General features: G+C 42.3%; 1 protein-coding gene across 1 annotated transcript in view; it reads right to left on the bottom strand.

Annotated features, from left to right (window-relative positions):
- Positions 1-2,446: 2,446 nt before the first annotated feature.
- The window catches only part of LRIG3 (leucine rich repeats and immunoglobulin like domains 3), a 53,280-nt gene continuing 36,838 nt past the window's right edge, over positions 2,447-18,888 (bottom strand). Inside the window, exons 10-19 of the mRNA XM_081877855.1 lie at positions 17,603-17,674; positions 16,404-16,475; positions 13,755-13,918; positions 9,663-9,983; positions 8,325-8,606; positions 7,021-7,473; positions 6,646-6,810; positions 4,716-4,859; positions 4,316-4,591; positions 2,447-3,832 (exon numbers count right to left, since the gene is read on the bottom strand). Coding sequence (XP_081733981.1) covers positions 3,585-3,832; positions 4,316-4,591; positions 4,716-4,859; positions 6,646-6,810; positions 7,021-7,473; positions 8,325-8,606; positions 9,663-9,983; positions 13,755-13,918; positions 16,404-16,475; positions 17,603-17,674 — 2,197 coding nt within the window. The 3' untranslated portion in view covers positions 2,447-3,584. The remainder of the gene's footprint in view (positions 3,833-4,315; positions 4,592-4,715; positions 4,860-6,645; positions 6,811-7,020; positions 7,474-8,324; positions 8,607-9,662; positions 9,984-13,754; positions 13,919-16,403; positions 16,476-17,602; positions 17,675-18,888) is intronic.

The raw sequence follows: 18,888 nt of genomic DNA, 5'->3' as shown, positions 1-18,888 counted from the left end.
TTTGCACCTTCAAAGTGAAGGGATTTTTTTTTTATTTAAAAAGAGACTCATAATATTAGCCTACAGGAGCCACATGGGTCTAAGCACATTGTTGAGATGAGGATTCACAACTTTCAGGAGCCCTCAAGTAATGAAAACAGATGAGGGTAAATTAGGCTTTCAATACCTTGATATACATTTCTTACCACTCCACCATTTTTGCTTAAAAATGGTGTGGTTGCAGGGTTCCCCCACTTAAAACCTGGTCTAGATGAATTGTACCATTTAACTGAAGAATACTTAAATGTGTATTTTTAAGACAATATGGAATTATGTGCTTCCTCCATAAGTTGGCCTCCATAAGTTGGCCTCCAATTCCTATCAACTGCAGCTACCATGGTCAATGGTCGAAAATTGTAGTTCAGCAGTATCTGGAGGCCACAGGTTAGCCACCCCTGCTTTACTTTAGAGTAATACATGGATAAAAAGGTAATGGGACCCCTGAAAATTAGGTCCAGTCGTGGCCAACTCTGGGGTTGTGGCGCTCATCTCGCTTTATTGGCCAAGGGAGCTGGCGTACAGCTTCCGGGTCATGTGGCCAGCATGACTAAGCTGCTTCTGGCGAACGAGAGCAGCGCATGGAAACACCGTTTACCTTCCCGCCAGAGCGGTACCTATTTATCTTCTTGTACTTTGACGTGCTTTCGAACTGCTAGGTTGGCAGGAAATACATGGATATCCTCAACTTAATATAGGGCTGCAAATACAATGGCTTCTCTGTAATATATGAACTTTGCACATGCAGGGAGGGTAGAGAACGTTTTCAAGTAAGCCCTCTACTGTGTGTGTATTTGGAGGTGATGAAAATCGTATCACACACCCTGAAAAATATTTGAGTCCCCCTTAACGCATTATACACAGGGACGCGGGTGGCACTGTGGTATAAACCACTGAGACTAGGGCTTGCTGATCGGAAGGTCGGCAGTTCGAATCCCCACAACAGGGTGAGCTCCCATTGCTCAGTCCCTGCTCCTGCCAACCTAGCAGTTTGAAAGCACGTCAAAGTAGACAAATAGGTACCACTCTGGCGGGAAGGTAAAAGGCATTTCTGTGCGCTGCTCTTGTTTGCCAGAAGCAGCTTAGTCATGCTGGCCACATGACCCAGAAAAACTGTCTGTGGACAAACATTGGCTCCCTCGGCCAGTAAAGCGAGATGAGCACCGCAACCCCAGTCTCGTTTGTGACTGGACTTAATTGTCAGGGGTCCTTTACCTTTACCGCATTATACACAATCATTTTTACCAATATACTGTGTGCGTGGAAGGGTGCGGGTGGTCAAACCCACAGGCATAGGATGTGGGATATCTGGCTTGGCAGTGCTATATGAGCAAAGAACCTTGAGCTTGTAGTCAGTCTCAGGATGATTGTGCCAGCAGTGTTAATGCGGCTGCAAAACACAATTTTAGGCTGCATTAGCAGAACCATCATTTCCAACACTCAAAAAGTAATACTTCTTGCCAGACCTCGTCTGGAATACTACATAAGGTTCTGGTCACAACATTTTGAGGAGGATATAGACAAATTGGAAAAGGTTCAGAGGAAGGCAACAATGCTAGTCAGTGGTTGCAGGAAGTAACTTAAGTCTCTAGAGTAGCACTGAGGAATCTTTGGCCTGCAGGCCAAATGAAGGCCTCGTGTGGTCCATGAGCTTGCTTAGGCCAAACCATGCTCACCTGTCCTGTATGATCTCAATGTGGGGCAAGTAAAGATGCAGCTCCCTACCAAAAGGAACCAGCTGACCTTCATCACCTTCAAAACCCTGTGCTTTTGCCCTTTCGGTTTGTGGAAAGGTACTTTCCCCAAAGGTATTGGGACCTGTGATTTTTAACTTGCAACCTGGAATGCACTGTGGACATCAAAACTGTTCTGGGTCTTCCCAAACTGGGTGGACAAGCATTGAAATGGCAAATGTGATTAAACATAAGCAAGTGTTAAGGAAAGGACATCAGGGCAAAACAGTATAACTTCCCATATACAGTGGTACCTCATGTTGTGTAACCTCCAGGTTCGGATTACGGGTATATTTCCGGGTTTCGCCGCTCGCGCATGCGCAGAAGCACTCTATCGCGCCACACATGCGTGCAGAAGTGGCGCCTCTAGTTACCGATTTTTCAGGGTGCGCATGGCACCCCAAAACGAATTAAATCCGTAACCAGAGGTACCACTGTACAGCTTTGGAGTCTGAACTGTCAGTGACTGATGGCGAAAGTGTTTGGCTATGTGGAGTGTAGCTCCACCACAAGTACTTTGCCCATCAAAGTGTTTTGGCTCAAACAGAGCAGGGTGGCTTTTGCTGTTTTCGAGTGAGGATACATAAGAAGTAATGTTCCCAGTTACTTCTTTACAATTAGAAGACTTCATCAGCTGTAAGCTTTGTTCTGTTCCTAGGCAGGTAACCTTCTGAAAGTGTTATGAAAATACTTTATTGGGGTACGCTTTCATAAAGCAGGCTTAACAGACTGTTGAATGACTTGATAAACAGGGTTTAAAACTATTTTTCGATCTTTGGCAAAAAAACAATAATTGGATATTGCTACGTTTTTAGAAATGATTTTGTTTGGGAAACTGAAATGGTAAAATAACAAACATAAAATGATTAACTCATATTTGTTTGGGAATGTTTTCCAGTGACTCAAGTGGCACACAATCAAAGATTCATACAAATCAAACATGTCTGCCTTAAGGAACGCATCACATGTGGATGGGCTGTTCTTTTGCATGTGTGAAGCTCTACAGACAACTTGGAATTAGGCCAATGTATGGTGGGTTTGAATATGCTGTTGCTCATTTTGCTCTGCAGAACTGTGATGCACATTGGCGACGCTGCCTAAATCAAAAGTAGCAGCTCAAGTAAAATAATGAACACTATCTGGAAAAGGAGACTTACAAGTGCCTTTGTTCGGATGCCAAATATTCTGCTATGGGCGCTTATGCACTGTACTGCAGACAAATTGGTGAAAAGATGGTTGGAGGAGGGAAACGACTTTTTCATTTCTCTGAACATAAAAAGCCGGCTGTATTTTTCTTTTTATTACAGTGCTTCAAGTGCACAAGGCAGCCCAATGTATTAAAAAGTGATATGGAAATATGACCATTTTACCTGCTTATAACTTTGGAATGACCATTAAATGCGCGCGCGCGCACACACACACACACCTTGGAAACAAAACATGTACATATGTTGGTATTCCTTTAGAACGCTTTAGCACCCATTTCAACAAAATGAAATCTGTCTTAGTAACAAATGCATAGTTATTATTCACACCGTTAATTTACAAAAAGGTACCATTCAGTTAAAACAAAGCTATAAAATTATTAGAAATATATTCTATACGGAATGTATAATCTGCATAAAAATGTATAATGTTTTGGCAATAAAACTGCATCTGTATAAAAAAAATGTATTTCTTTCTTTCTTTTTGAATCATAGCCCTAATAAAAAACAAGTATGGAGTGTCTTCTTTCCTCTCCTTTTTTAAATAATGTCCACTTTGAGGTAGTATATTCCTTTGGTTCATAAATCAGTTTGCAGGGTAGAGGGGGAGCTATGTATCCAACTCAGAGAACCGAAAAGCAGGAGTCCTAAAAATTTCAGCAGTCTGTCCGAATATACAATTGCCACTGTCCCCTTCATGAAACGTCCGGTCTTTTCTGTTATCATCCTCAGACTCTGAGTCAAAATTCAATGATTCACGAGGATGATTTTGAGAAGCTCTTGGCTGCCAAATTGAAGGCTGCCTACAACTTGAGAAGGAATCAAGCTGATGTCTCCATATAGGCTTCCCAAATGTTCCTGAAAGACACACACAAGAGAGAAAATATGTTTGTCAACTGCTCTCCATTAAGAAGGGACAAAAGGCCACCCCACAGACCAGTGAAATGTTCTTAAATCAGATTCACCTTTCTACCTCTGCCTTTTGACACAGTTAAATGTTGAAGTTAGTAACAAGATGCATTTTTAAAATAGTCAGCTCCCTGAGTTTAGCCAGAGGCGGTATACATGTGGCTGCAGATTTTCACTCAACACTGTCGCCAGCTGGTTGGGGAATTCTGTGTGCAAATGGGTGCTGAATGCTGAATTTCCCAACCCAATGTTGAAATAATAATAATAATAATTTAATAATTTATTATTTGTACCACGCCCATCTGGCTGGGTTTCCCCAGCCAATCTGGGCGGCTTCCACAAAGACCAAAAATACACTAATAATGGAGACTGCATGCCCATGGTTCACATTTATTTGCTTTTTCAAAGCGATTTTAACCACTGAAAGCATACCCATGAAAGTGCCGCTTGTAGTCAGAGGAGGCAGCTCTTGATTTCTGCTAAATTCACATGCATCCAAATTCAGATGCAAGCTTCTTGTCCCACTGTCTTCATGCTGAGTGTAAGCAGAGGGGAGCAATTTACTACTTGGAGGGTGTATTCCAGAAATGCTGATATACTGGTCAAAAGGATCTTCAGGCGGGTGGGGATAGGGGTAGCATTCCTTTTCCTTCAAGCAGCTTGAGTCATACAGGTCCGCACACACTGTCCTTTGCTCTGGATTGCAGCCTTAAACAAACAGCATAAGCAAAAAAACAAGGTTGGGTTAGCTTCGCTAAGCAAAAGAGAGCCTTCAAAAAGAGCAATGAAATGCAGCAAACTATTTTAGATATACATATGTAATGAAGATTACCTGTGTGGTATACGTCAAACATATCTGGGCCACATATATTGCTTTTCAAATATATACTTCCTGAAGTTCCCAGATAATGGCATAAGAATGGATCTGTTATAGCTTCCAAGTCATTTTCGCTGCAGTTATCTGTATGGCAAATTCCTTCAAAACAGAAATGGTGTATAGGTCAGGATCCCTTTATTTTCACTTTAACAGTCATATGTGAATACATATAATTTTATACATATTATCTGAAGAAGTGTGCATGCACACGAAAGCTCATACCTAGAACTAACTCAGTTGGTCTTTAAGGTGCTACTGGAAGGAATTTTTTTATTTTGTTTTTACATATAATTTTTTATTGATTTCAAAGCAATATTATTTTGAGGTACTCATTTATTTCTTTATTAAGTGTATTTAGAGTCCACCCTTCATCCAAAGGTCCCAGATATCATACTAATTTGAGAACTTAATGAGATTTTTCAGAGTTAGTGGTTTCCAGCGTTAAGAGTTGTGCACCCTTAACATGCAGTTCCACAGAGTCTATTTAGATGGTGTAGCACTGACCACGCTGTGGGACCTCTCAGCTTTCTGTAAAAATGCCCCTAAATTCTAGAAGTAGCTTGTCAAAGGTGTGGAAAAGCTGCTGCTTGGGCAGGGTGGCGGCGGAGAGGATCTCCTAACAACATTCCTTACAAAGAACTGGCTGTGCAGCCCTCTAGATCACAGTCATTGCCAGGGTCACTATGATAATGTCCCTTGTCAAGTTAGGTGCACTTATTCTGGCACAAGATTTCCTCAACAGCGAGAGCTATAACAAGGCTGGGGAATCTGTGGCCCACAAGCTGTTGTCCCATCATCTCTGATCATTAGTTGAGGCTGATGGGAGTTGCAAGATGATGATGATGATGATGATGATGATGATGATGATGATTTACAGTAATACCTCTGCAAACATCCACCTTGTCTAGCATCCATTCCAGTAAATGTCTGCAGCAAACCCGGACGCACCAGAATGGGTCACTTCCGGGTTTGCCACTCGCACATGTGCAGAAGCTCTAAATTGCACTTCGTGCATGTGCAGAAGCGCAAACCACTCCATGCGAGCGTGCAAATGCAGCGCTTTGCCCTGCGTCCTTTTCAGCTAGCGGCTGGGGCTCTGGAACGGATCCTGGCTGCAAAACGAGGTACAACTGTATTGTTTATACCCCGCCCATCTGGCTGGGTTTCCCTGGCCACTCTGGGCAGCTCCCAACAGAATATTAAAAACACGATAAAACATTAAACATTAAAAACTTCCCTAAACAGGGTTGCCTTCAGATGCCTCTGGGGGGACACAGTCTCCCCACCTCTGATCTAGAGCGTTAAGTAGGGCACAAAATATGGTTGCCACACCAAGTCCTTCTGTTGCATCTCACAGAAAGAACCAGTGGATACAGACTTTGCCTTCTGGATACGGAAGACTTGGGAAAGTACTAACTTGGAACAAAAGCACCTCTGCATGATGCTGGGGAATGGGGAAAAACTGAACTTATCCTGTCAAGACAGAAAGGTCTCAGCTGACTCTCTTGCTGAAGACACTTGGTAGCATTTGGATCACTACTGTATTGATGTCCTTGGCCAGTGGTTGAAAAGCTTGGCTCCAGGTGGAAAATAAAATGAAAGAAAATGCACAAGAAAAATCTCCAAGCCATTTCCTGGAAGCACTCCTCAGCAGGATAAAAACGTATGAATTTGCATCTGTATACACTGATGATCTACTACTGAATGCTAAAAGATGGCAGGTGTTTTGATATTCCAATACCCTTTAAGGGACCATAGCCATTAGTTGACAATTTTCTCATCAACAGAGTCTATCTGTCGAAGAAGGTACCCCCCGTGAATTAAGGACAATAGTGACTGGATCTCTAGCTTTTGGATGGTACACTTCAACATTTTGAATGCTTACCGCCGCTGTCTCTTTGTTGTAAGAAATATCCTCCCATCGATGAGGATGAAGATACAAAATGATGTTGACTTCCATTCTCCAATGACCCATATCCATCTTGCCTTTCAGCTAGAGTTCCCTGGGATGACAGATAGCTTGGAATATCAGCAGGCAGATTTGTCTCATCTGCGATTTAAGCAAACACGGAGCTATCAGCATCGAGATTCTTTGCCGCATTTTAAGGCTAATGAGCAACAGAGGGATGTATTTGAAAAGCTATTCGCTCTTCTGAATCGGAGTCAAGAGACACAAATAAGCCTGGAAGAAAAACCTCTGTAGGTTAACCACAAACATATTTCAGTCTGCTCTTCCGGTGCCAAGTTTCAGTTTACACACCTGTGTTTGTGATGCTGCAATCTTCATTTCTCCTTCTTGTGTGGTATATGATGACCACCCACACGAGGGAAGTGCCCACCACGCAGCACACCACAGCTATGATCACAACGCCCACAGTGGCCCATCCATCATCGTCCAAAGACGGGGCAGCATTCTGAGGAGAGTCACAGGTTGGCGTGGGAATTACGCTGAGGCGGATATTGCCTCTCTCTGTCCCAAGAGTATTAGACATTTCGCACGTGTACTTCCCAGCATCTTCAAAGTCTGTGTCCACAATGATGAGCAACTGGTTTCCTGCTGCAAAGAAATGCCTCTCGGTCACCATCAGAGTGCTGTCGTCTTTGGTCCAGTTAAGCCGAGGCGGGGGGCTACCACCGGCGATGCACTGTAAGACGGCCGTTTCCCCTTTCGTCACCGTTCGGTCCAGCAAAGGCCTCAAAAACGAGGGCGTTTCTGAGGGGGGGGGGCAAATATATGAATATATGAATGTTGCCAAGAATGAATCTTTATTTGCGTCAGCCATCAGCAATAAAACAACAATATGATATACAAAGAATAGAAAGAAAAAGTCAATTATATAAAATACATTTTAAGGTTTTGAATCAATAGTCAAATAGTGGATCTTATTCTGATTACCCCAGTTAAAAACCTTGCAACCTTTGATGTCACCTGCTCATCTTGATCTGCCAAGAGAAAGGACACTGTGACAGTGGTTGGGCGACCCGGAATGGACAATAAAAGATAATCTCATTCCTCAAGTCTTTATAAAGAGTGCATGCGCCACCGATGTGGTACTGCCATCTCCACAAGGACGTAAGCATTTTTCGTGTGGAATCTGTTGGAATCGTCCCTCAAGTACAGCCAAGGGCAATACATTCAATCTTGAGAGAGTAAAAACATGTCTATATTTTAGAACTGCAAGGTTATGCAGATAGGGTGCCAGAGAGTCGAAATGGAAAGGTGGAAAATAGTCATACCATGGGCAAAATTTCCTTATAGTGGCCAGGTTGTTCTGATGCTCAATATCATTTAGGCGCTGACAAATTAGACTGTTTGCTTTACTAAAACCCAAAGTGAGTAGCTGTTGTGGTGATAAACCACAAGAGTGAAGTTTTTGATAAGACAATTTTAGTCCAGGCGCTCTTGTGACAATCTTGCAGCACTAGGGATATTAGGCCGGGGGGGATTTGAGTCCAAGTCCAAAAATATCTCCAAAAATATCTCTAAAGCTTTAATCATGTTATCAGCAAGCAAAGACAAAGGGGCACCCCCAGTGTTCAGTTGGCAATCACATTTTATCTTACCTAACACTGTTAATGTTGCATTAGCAGAGATGCTCCCAGCAGTGTTCTGAGCTGTGCAGCTGTAGACACCAGTATCTTCGATTTTGACATCCACTATAAAGAAGACATCGTCCTCAGGCATCACGTGCATGCGTCTCTTACGTGCTGCGGGAAAGTCAGTGCCGCCATCTTTCTGCCAAGCGATCTGGGGCACCGGGTGGCCGACTGCAGCACATTCCAGCCGTGCCATCGCCCCTGCACGGATGGTGAGGTCCATGGGCATCTTGGTAAATGAAGGAAGCACTACAAAAAACACAAAAGATGCAAATATATATAAGTGAGTTTTCTTATTAGATAGTGTAGACCACAGTTTTCAGTATGGCCATACAATGTAAGTGGAATCGGTGTCACCATTGATTCATGGACAGTTGTTTCCCCTGCTCTCTAACAGCTCAACTAGGTCTAGATTTTTTAATGCCCAACTCCGAAGGAAACATCTGCAAGCTGCTTTTGAAATAAGGACTGATTTCAGGGAAGCACATACAGGGCAATCATTTCCTCATCCCAGGCACTAGCAGCATAACATTACGAAGTGGCTGCTTGCTATGCTATCAATTCTGTTGCTGATTCTCTAGTTTATTTGGGGAAAGATGAACCTGTCAATATCAGTTTCTCTCGGTGTGCCTTGTTTCTTCATCAGATTTTTTTTTTTATAAAAAAATTGTCTGCATGAAAATCTGTATGCAATTCCTGCCGATATGCACATTCTGCATTCATACTGTGATTTGAGAAAGGCACCACAAAATTTGTAGATGTGCATATTTTGAATGATTGCTGCCTCCTGGTTTATGCATTAATTCTGGGAGTGTGAGCCATGTGAATTTCTCCCCCATGATACTGTATTTCATTTTACTTGAATATTTGACTGAATGGTCTCCTTAACTGGGTATATCTTGGATGGCAATTCTTTGAATCTTTGATGAACCAAATGCAGTCTACTTTATATAAATAATTTCTAAAGAATCAAATGAGGTTTAACAGGTTGTGACGTACACAACTCGGGAAAACATATATATGAATTAATCTTATTTTAGACAGACCGTATTCATTCACATTTCACTCCAATTAATTAATTAGTTAATTCTGGGACAACTTTGTTGGATATAACCTACTGAATCCCAGATAAATATGGTTTTGGTGCATTCAAATATAATGTGCTTTCACATTTGTTCCCCATGTGTCCAGAGAAGGCAGCCAACAGCATCTCAACTTCCAGTATCCAAATATTTTGGGTGATGCCTTTTGGATTACATATCATATGATTTTTGTTTAATATACAGGTAATCTCAAGATGCTTACTGTTCACTGTGAGTTTAGCTTTGACAGAGTAGGATGAGCCAAAGTGATTTGAAATAACACACTGGTATTTCCCCTCGTTGCTGAATTCCACATTGCGCAGCCTAAGAATGGTGGTATATTCCATCACTTCGCCGCCCTGTGCCCTGAGATGTGCGTAATTCTCCATTTCAGCATCATGCAGCAATTCATTGTCCTTCTTCCAAGCAAAAGTCATCGGGGAATCGCTGCTGCTGGCGGCTGAACATATAAAACTTAAATTGGAACCTTTGATTGCTGACTGAGTTTCAGGCTGTACAGTTATCTGTGGCTTCGGAAAATCATCTGTGAATATAAGAGCAAAGGGGGGGGGGGGAGAAACGAATTGCAATAAGCTCAGAGACGAAAGTGAGAGACCAGACTAGACCTTTAATTATAGGTTTGGAAGAATCAAGTACTTAAAAGAGATATGATGCAGATTTCCAATCAGCAGTCTAAATCATGGGTGGCGAACCTTTGACTCCAACTCCCATCATCCCTGACCATTTGCTACAGTGGCTGGGGCCTGATGGGAGTTGCAATCCAACATCATCTGCAGGCCACAGGGTCCCCCATCCCTGTTCTAAATTGTACTCTTGAGGGAGGTTGTTTTACCAATAGCTGGGGAAGCGGGTGACGCTAAACCACTGAACCTCTTGGGCTTGCCAGTTGGAAGGTTGGCAGTCAAATCCCCACGACAGGGTGAGCTCCCGTTGCTCTGTCCCAGCTTCTGCCAACCTAGCAGTTCGAAAGCACACCAGTGCAAGTAGATAAATAGGTACCGCTCCGGTGGAAAGGTAAACGGCGTTTCCGTGCGCTCTAGCTTCTGTCACGGTGTTCCGTTGCGCCAGAAGCGGTTTAGTCATGCTGGCCACATGACCCGGAAAACTGTCTGCGGACTATCGCCGGCGAACAGCATCTGGTGGAACACTAGTTCTCCATCTCAGGTCTACAGAGTAACTTTGTACTTGAGTTCATCTCAGAAACTGTGTCCGTCAAAGGCACCATCCTTTCCCAAATAAGGAAGCAGCACACATACACAAATGGATCCTCTGTTTCTTGTCTACAGAAAGAGGACGTTGCTGGATTGGCTGGGGCAAGCAAGCTCAGGCCTCCCATTCCCTCTGATGTTTGGTCATGCTGCTTCCGCATGTGGTTGGGGGTAGGTGGGGCTAAGGGAAGATAAACAGGGCTCTACTGAATCCCATTGGGAAATTGTTGTACTCTGAACACTATAACGTTTTGACCAATCAACTAATGTTTAGCATTTCACTCAAAAAGCAGAAGTACATTCCAATTGCAATCCTCTATGCATTTATCTGACAGCTGAGTCCTACTGAACTCAATAGAGCTTGTTTCTGAATAGCCTAAGATTGTGCTGCCAGTTTCCACCGCTTGTCAGCTATTGGCTTTGCCACTCTGTCAAGGGAGTAAGAGGTGGCATGTTAAAAGTCAGGTTCCTGGCCTGGTGTAAAATTTCATTGCTTATAATTGCAGCAACTTTCATATTGCCTTTTCACCTTTGGGTTGTGCAGCTTTGGCCCAAGGAATACCAGCTGACAACTTCTATTGCATAATCATATGCTGATCATACACAACAATGCATCAGCAAGATTATTTTATATTTTAAATCTCATTTTCACCTTCTTTTTTGAAAAAATGCCTTTAGGTCTGAAATTTATCATATTTTGATAGCTGGGAGAAGTACAAATTACATCAATTTCAAATTATAAGGACAAAGGAACTGGTAAGCACACAATTTCATTTTGTTAAAATGCCCTGTTTCTGTTTCTGTTTCCTCGGCTTCTTTTCTTTACAGAACTTTAACCTGGCATGTTGAATTAGCTTCTAAAACCACATACACAGAGAGAGAGTTGTTTTCATTAAATTTAGAAAGGCATGTGGTATTTTTCTCCTGCTGAGCAATCATTTTAATGAATGCAAGGATGAATATTTAAATTACTGTCATTCAGCTGCAAGTTCTGAGAATTAAGGAGCACAATTCTTTTTGACTGAAAATATATCTTTAAGCAACATTTCCCACTGAAACATTAACGTGATAACTAGGCTATGGAGATCAAAAAGTGTTTATTCAATTCAATTAATTTGTTTAGTCCATTAAAGAAACCAAATTTTTGTCCAGTTTTTGGTATATGCTGCAAAGAAAGTTTAATTCAAACAGTAACTCTCTCAATTAGACATGAGGGATTTATTTTAAAAGTTATTAAGAAGCCGTATTGCAATGATGCTTTAGCATATATATTTGTAATGTACCATATTTCGGTGCTTCCCAGCTGAATGCTTGTAACATTGGTTCAGCTGAAAGCATGTCTCTTTCTTGTAGAAGTGATTTTTTGTGGCTTAATTTCCCATCTCTAATAATGGGGTCAATTATGCTTTTGGACCTACAGTTTCATTAGTTATATTTTACAGCTCATCAGAGCAAGCCGTGGTAGGTTTTTCTTTTTACAAAAGCTGAATCTCTGCTGCCTGTTATGCATTCATAAATCATTTTCTTTTAATGCCAGTGTTAACTGTGTACAAAACTCCAGCCCAAGTTTGCTTAGGGCCACCAACTATGGCCATTAACTGTGGCTATGAAAGAACACTTTTGACAGTGGTTCAATGAGCAGCACATTCACGAATAGCACAAAAATAACAGAAATCCTAGATCTGAACCTCCCTGCTATTCAGCACTGGTGTGCTTTTCACTGAAAGAAAGATAAACCAGAGTTAACCCCTCAAAAATCCATAATGCATGGCAGATTCTTTGCTCTTTCTGGTCAGTTCCTGTTACCACAGGCTCCCTGCTTCTTTAAAACATGCTCACATTTCATTGGCTGTCAGGGCTGGACAACCTCCCTCCCTTCCATTGTGAACCAAGAGATGCAAAGATATTCTCACTGTGAGTGAGGTTGATGCAGCTACCCTCAAAATGAGGAAAGTGCCCACATCATTAGGGCTTGGTGATATATCATCCAAAATCCATATTAGGATATCGGTTTCATAATTTTTGACATGGCGATATATCGTGAATCATGATGTGTGTGCTATGCCAAAAACATAACTTGAGAAAAACCATGAAGACAGCCAATGTCTCCACATAACTCCATCCTTATTTCGGACACTGTGCTATATCAGTGTATTGTGAAGTTTAGCTGGTGATATATCAACAATGCTGAAAACCAGATACTGCCCAGCCCTACACATCGTTTTGTGGTCCAATCTCTTTCTACTCTCTTAGAAATTAAACTATGCCCAAACAAAACTGATTGTGGAAAAGACATTGGAATTCCCTAATTTTGGGGGTGGAGGGAGGAATAATTTTGCTGAGTTGCAAACACAGAAAAGGGAGTCTGTGAGAAAATATTTCCCTAAAGACCATGAGCTCAATAGAACTTCCTGGGCAGCTGCTAACATGCTGGTCAAAATAGAACGGATGCCTTTGTCCCACCTCTGACTCTTCTCTTAAGGAGGTGGGAGCCAGGAATGCTGGAGCTTTGCTAGAGCTCTCAAATGTTCTTAGATGTAGGAGTGCACAAAGGCCATAAAAATGAAATATTGTGCTTAAAGATGACTATGTGGATTTTGTATGTTAACAAAACTCCTGAAGAACGTCTTAACCTCTGCACAATGAAGGTGCTATTCATATTATACATATTCCTGCATTTTTGCATTTAAGAACACTAAGCATGCATCTGTCTAAACATTTCACAGAATGCCAAAATATTTAGAACAATGCTTACCTAAGTGGCATTCACATTTTAAGCCTAGCAGCATATATGCATTTGCCACCACAAACCACTGGGCCTTCTTTTGTACACAATATGCAACTATGCAGTACACAAAACCTAATCCTAAACTGTCGTTCCCCATCTGAAATAAAACCACAAACTTGAAATATCTGCAGTGCAGAGCTCATGAACAGTGGAGGGGGGTGGGGAAGAGTATTTTAAACAAATAAACAAAACTATTAACCCTCACAGTTCAGGTAATAAAGCTAAAGCTGTTTAAATCTGCCCTGAAACAACCATCTAGACGGCAATGAAAAAGGATTACAAAAAACAACAACCTTACCACACACAAAATCTTCTAGGCTGACAGCAAGCACATTCCTCCCTTTTAGTATCTGAGGATGGGCACAAGTGGCATTGATGAAAGCCTGGAAATTGTTGTCCATTAGCCATTCCGGTAGCCATTTCAGCTGGCAGTCGCACAAAAGGCTAGACGTGTTTAGGTACCTATAAAACGAAACAGGAGCGGATTCCATTCACAGGAAGCAGAATTTCACAACTTCCAGAGCAGGAAAGCAGTATTAAATCAAACCCGAAGATAAGTTAAGCACCAAAACTGATCACAAAAAATCAACGGCGTTGCACTGATTTATTTACTTCGTTTGCAGCCTGGCCGGTCTCAACATCTCAGGGAAGGTTCATGGAAAGGTGAGAATCATGGGTTATCAGGTGTACATGTGTTGGAGAGAACATATTACAGGCTTCTTGCTCATTCTGGTCTAACACATACATAAGAACTGAGTGTGGCAGTGTGTACAAGCGTCCTGCCTCACTCCTAACCTACCCAGATGTACTACAAAGCCAGCACATAAGGATTAACTTTTTATACAAATATAGGAAGCTGCCTTATACAGAATCAGACCATTGGTCCATCTAGTTTGTATACACCTGTATACCTGAAGAAGCGTCTCCACCCCCATCATTCAGCCCGGACACTGAGGTCCAGCTCCGAGGACCTTCTGGCAGTTCCCTCATTGCGAGAAGTGAGGTTACAGGGAACCAGACAGAGGGCCTTCTCGGTAGTGGCACCCGCCCTGTGGAACACCCTTCCATCAGATGTCAAGGAAGTAAGCAGCTATCTTATTTTTAAAAGACATCTGAAGGCAGCCCTGTTTAGGGAAGTTTTTAATATTTAATGCTGTATTGTTTTTAACACTCAATTGGGAGCTGCCCAGAGTGGCTGGGGAAACTCAGCCAGATGGGCGGGGTATAAATAATAAATTATTGTTGTTGTTGTTGATTGTCCACACTGAACAGCAGTAGCTCCCCAGGGTTTCAGACAGATGCTAGGGACTGAACCCAGAATCTTCTGCATGCAAGGCAGATATTTTATAGCCCTTTCCCTATACTTAGAGGAGAATGAGGGGGACAGAAACAAAACCTTCGCCTACCTTACCTCACTGAGCTAAATCCTGTGCTGGCTCCCTGGTATCAGAACTAGGGTGGTGGAGGAGGAAATTACTTAAAGAAGCAGAGCCCAGCATGATTAAGGGTTTGGTTTTGTGTTACGTACATGCAGCTGAACAGGTAAGTGTCTAATATAGTCAGTGCCGGATTTATGTATAAGCTAAACAAGCTATAGCTTAGGGCCCCACTCTCTTGCCCCCCCCCAAAAAAAAAATTTAAAAAGAAAAAAACCTGGATGTACATTTCCAAAATATAAGATAAAAAACAAATAAAATAAAACCTACATATAGCAACAGTGTTTTTGTTGTGTAGGCTCCTATGATGTAAGTAATGGGCCCCGTCTGCTAGCCTGTTCCCTAAAATATCACTGGTTTGTTCCTTTCTATATACAGGGTGCCTACATTCTGCATGTGCAAATGGCTTTAGATACCTATTAGGTCCATAAATTGGGATTCGGGTGGTGCTGTGGGTTAAACCACAGAGCCTAGGACTTGCCGATCAGAAGGTCGGCGGTTCGAATCCTCCCAACGGGATGAGCTCCTGTTGCTCTGTCCTTGCTCCTGCCAACCTAGCAGTTCGAAAGCACGTCGAAGTACAAGTAGATAAATAGGAACCACTCCAGCGGGAAGGTAAACGGCGTTTCCATGCGCTGCTCTGGTTTGCCAGAAGTGGCTTAGTCATGCTGGCCACATGACCTGGAAGCTGTACGCCGGCTCCCTCGGCCAATAAAGCGAGATGAGCACTGCAACCCCAGAGTTGGCCATGACTGGACTTAATGGTCAGGGGTCCTTTACCCTTTACCCTTACCTAGGTCCATAAATTGCCATATAGCATATATTCAACACAAAAAACTGACAATTTGTTGTTGACAAAGGACAGCTGGACATATACAGGATCCCATTACCTTCAGTAGCCTAGGGCCTCATCAAACCTAAATCCAGCCCTGGGTATAGTTCAGAGTGGCCCTTGCTACTAGGTGGGGAAAGAATTTCTGTCTTTTTATAGGACCAAAACAGCGTATTATTACTTGTTGAGCACGGACTTCTAGAATTATCCTTGCCTTAGCTGTATACCTCAAAATACGTACAGTGGTACCTTGAAAGCCAAACGGAACCCGTTCCGGAAGTCCGCTCAACTTCCAAAAAGTTCGCAAACCAAGGCACAGCTTCTGATTAGCTGCAGGAGCTTCCTGCAGCCAATCAGAAGCCACACTGGATGTTCAGGTTCCAAAAGAACGTTCGCAAACAGGAACACTCACTTCCGGGTTTGCGGAGTTTGTGAGCCAAAACTTTTGAGTCGCAAGGCATTCCAGAACCAAGGTACGACTGTTATTTCCTTTTTCAGATCCACAGCACCTTTTTTCTTAACTGTGCCCTATGTTGTTCAACAATGACGTGAAAAAGTTGCTAAAGGTACTGCTTTTCAAAATAAATGCATCATCATTACTACCAATGTCCATTGCTATAATTATCTGATATATTCAAACATAACACACGTCTCATTGGGGCAAACTAGAGACACTTACAATTCTTTAAGTTTCTTCATTTGTGAAAACGTGTTTCCTTGAACTGACATGATGGCATTGTTACTTAGATCTCTGCGGGTGGAAACAAAAGGAAAAGGCAAAATGTAGGATCAAAAGGCAAACAAAGTCAAAGCAAATTCTCACATTCTGCTAAAATAAAACATGAAAAAGAAGCAGCTTGTACCATATAAGTACCACTACACAGAGGCTCATTTAAAAGATAATATATCATAGAATTGTAGAGTTTGAAGGGACCATGGGGATCATCTCATTCAAGCCCTGCAGTATAGGAATCTTTCTCCCAGTGTGGGGCTCAAACCCATTGGGTCTCATGTTGTACCAGCTGAGCTACCCCAGTTGTATGATTTGACTATATTTCCTAGATACAATGCAATTTGGTAGGGGAATGCCATCTATAGACCCTATGCTGCAACACAGAAAGTCGTCTCATACTCAAACCATCTCTAACTCAGTCTACACCGATAGGCAGCTCCCCTGGGTTTCAGAGAAGGCTTTCTTCTCAGCCCTTATTGGAGATTGAAACTGGGATTGCAACTGGGAACTTGGGTGTGCAAAGCTGTTCCTTTGGAGGAAGAACTGTGAGGGGAGAGACTCCATCAGGCAATGCCTCTTTCCACCTGCCTTGCCCCACCCTCCGGTCCAGGGTCTCCTCATAAGGAAGCTGTTCCTGGAGGAAGAACTGTGAGGGGAGAGACTCCATTAGGCAAGGCCTCTTTCCACCTGCCTTGCTCTACCCTCTGCTTCTTAATGTGTATTGTTTTTTTTTGATGTACTGTGGCTTGCTGTTGTTTTATTGATTATAATTTAGATATTATTGTAGCTGTTGAGTGGATTTCTGTTTAACTTTTCTATGTTGATATTATTATTTTATACTATTCTAATGATTGTTGAATGTTACTTTTTTGACAGAGGTTGACTATTTTAAAGTTATGTTTTATCATCACATTTTTGTATTGCATTAGATTGTTATAAGATGTACATTTTTTGTTCTTCAGCTTGTAAACCGCCTTGAGTATTGTATGATAGAAAGGCGGTATACAAATTAAAAATGATGATGATGATGATGAAAGCAGGAGCTCTACCAATGACCTATATGCCCCCTTTGAAGGTTATCATTGAGTTGGCATCATTGCATATTTTAAAAATTGTCTGGTTCAATGTGATTTTCAACTACTTACAGGTGTTCAAGTGCATCCAGACCAGAAAACGCTTTCTTAGTAATTGACCTAATCCGGTTTCCTTGGAGTAGCCTGGAAATATAAAACACTTAACATGTAACAGATGAAAATGAAATAGATGCATGATTTTTGGAACCGTTAGGAGAGACTCTTGATAACTGCTTTTAAGGCATGTTTTACTGCACTGTGTCTACCTACCTCTCAACACTTTCCTCTCCTAAATATATACATGTATTCTGCTTCAGTTACTGGAGAGATGAAGGCATGTTCAAAGTCTTTTAATGTATATAATTTGGTGAAGCTTTTTTTTTTTTTTTTTTTTTTTGGCAAGGGCTGTCAGCCAATTTATTTCTACACCACCTGTGCATTGTGAAGAAAATCTTTGCATTCTAACAGAGCCATTGCCTCTGAATGCTGGATTGCCCTGCCAAACATCTGCCCTTGTCTGCCTTATGTAGCTTTCCACTAACATGACTGCCTCTAATTTCTACTCTGGAGAATCTTGGTGAAAGCTATAAGGACTGATTGCATGACACCATGCATGCAGTTAAGATAATCCAAAGTCTTTTCAACTGAAGAGTATTTGGAAACTTTTTTGGTAATTAATGAAAAGAGAGATGTACTGAAAAGAGGGACACGGGTGGCACTGTGGGTTAAACCACAGAGCCGAGGACTTGCCGATCAGAAGGTCGGCGGTTTGAATCCTCGCGATGGGGTGAGCTCCCGTTGCTCGGTCCCTGCTCCTGCCAACCTAGCAGTTTGAAAGCACGTTAAAGTGCAAGTAGATAAACAGGTACTGCTCCGGTGGGAAGGTAAACGGCATTTCCGTGCACTGCTCTGGTTCACCAGAAGCGGCTTAGTCATGCTGGCCACGTGAGCCGGAAGCTGTATGCCGGCTCCCTCAGCCACTAAAGCGAGATGAGCGCCGCAACCCCAAAGTCGGCCACGACCGGACCTAATGGTCAGGGGTCCCTTTACCTTTACCTTACTGAAGAGAAGCACATCAAGGAAGGCCGGGTTAAATTAAGGTGACTCCAAAGAGCAAATCAAGAAAAAATCCTGGTGTTTCTGGACTTTTGATCCAAGGTTTCATAGGATGTGTTAATTCCCACTCTGCCTGCCTCCACTTTAGCTAATTTCGTCTTTCCTGATTACCCTTCTCCCTCCAACTATAAGCTAAATAAAGCAGATTAATATGAGAATCAAGCTTCTGCTAGCTTTGCACTGTTGCAGCTCAGACCTCAGCAGAGAGGGCTGTGTCAGTGAAGTAGAGTGGTACCCCGGAA

This window comes from Podarcis erhardii (genome assembly GCF_964252035.2).
Source record: "Podarcis erhardii genome assembly, chromosome: 10".
Lineage (NCBI taxonomy): Eukaryota > Metazoa > Chordata > Lepidosauria > Squamata > Lacertidae > Podarcis > Podarcis erhardii.
This window is presented reverse-complemented; position numbering and strand designations above follow the sequence as displayed.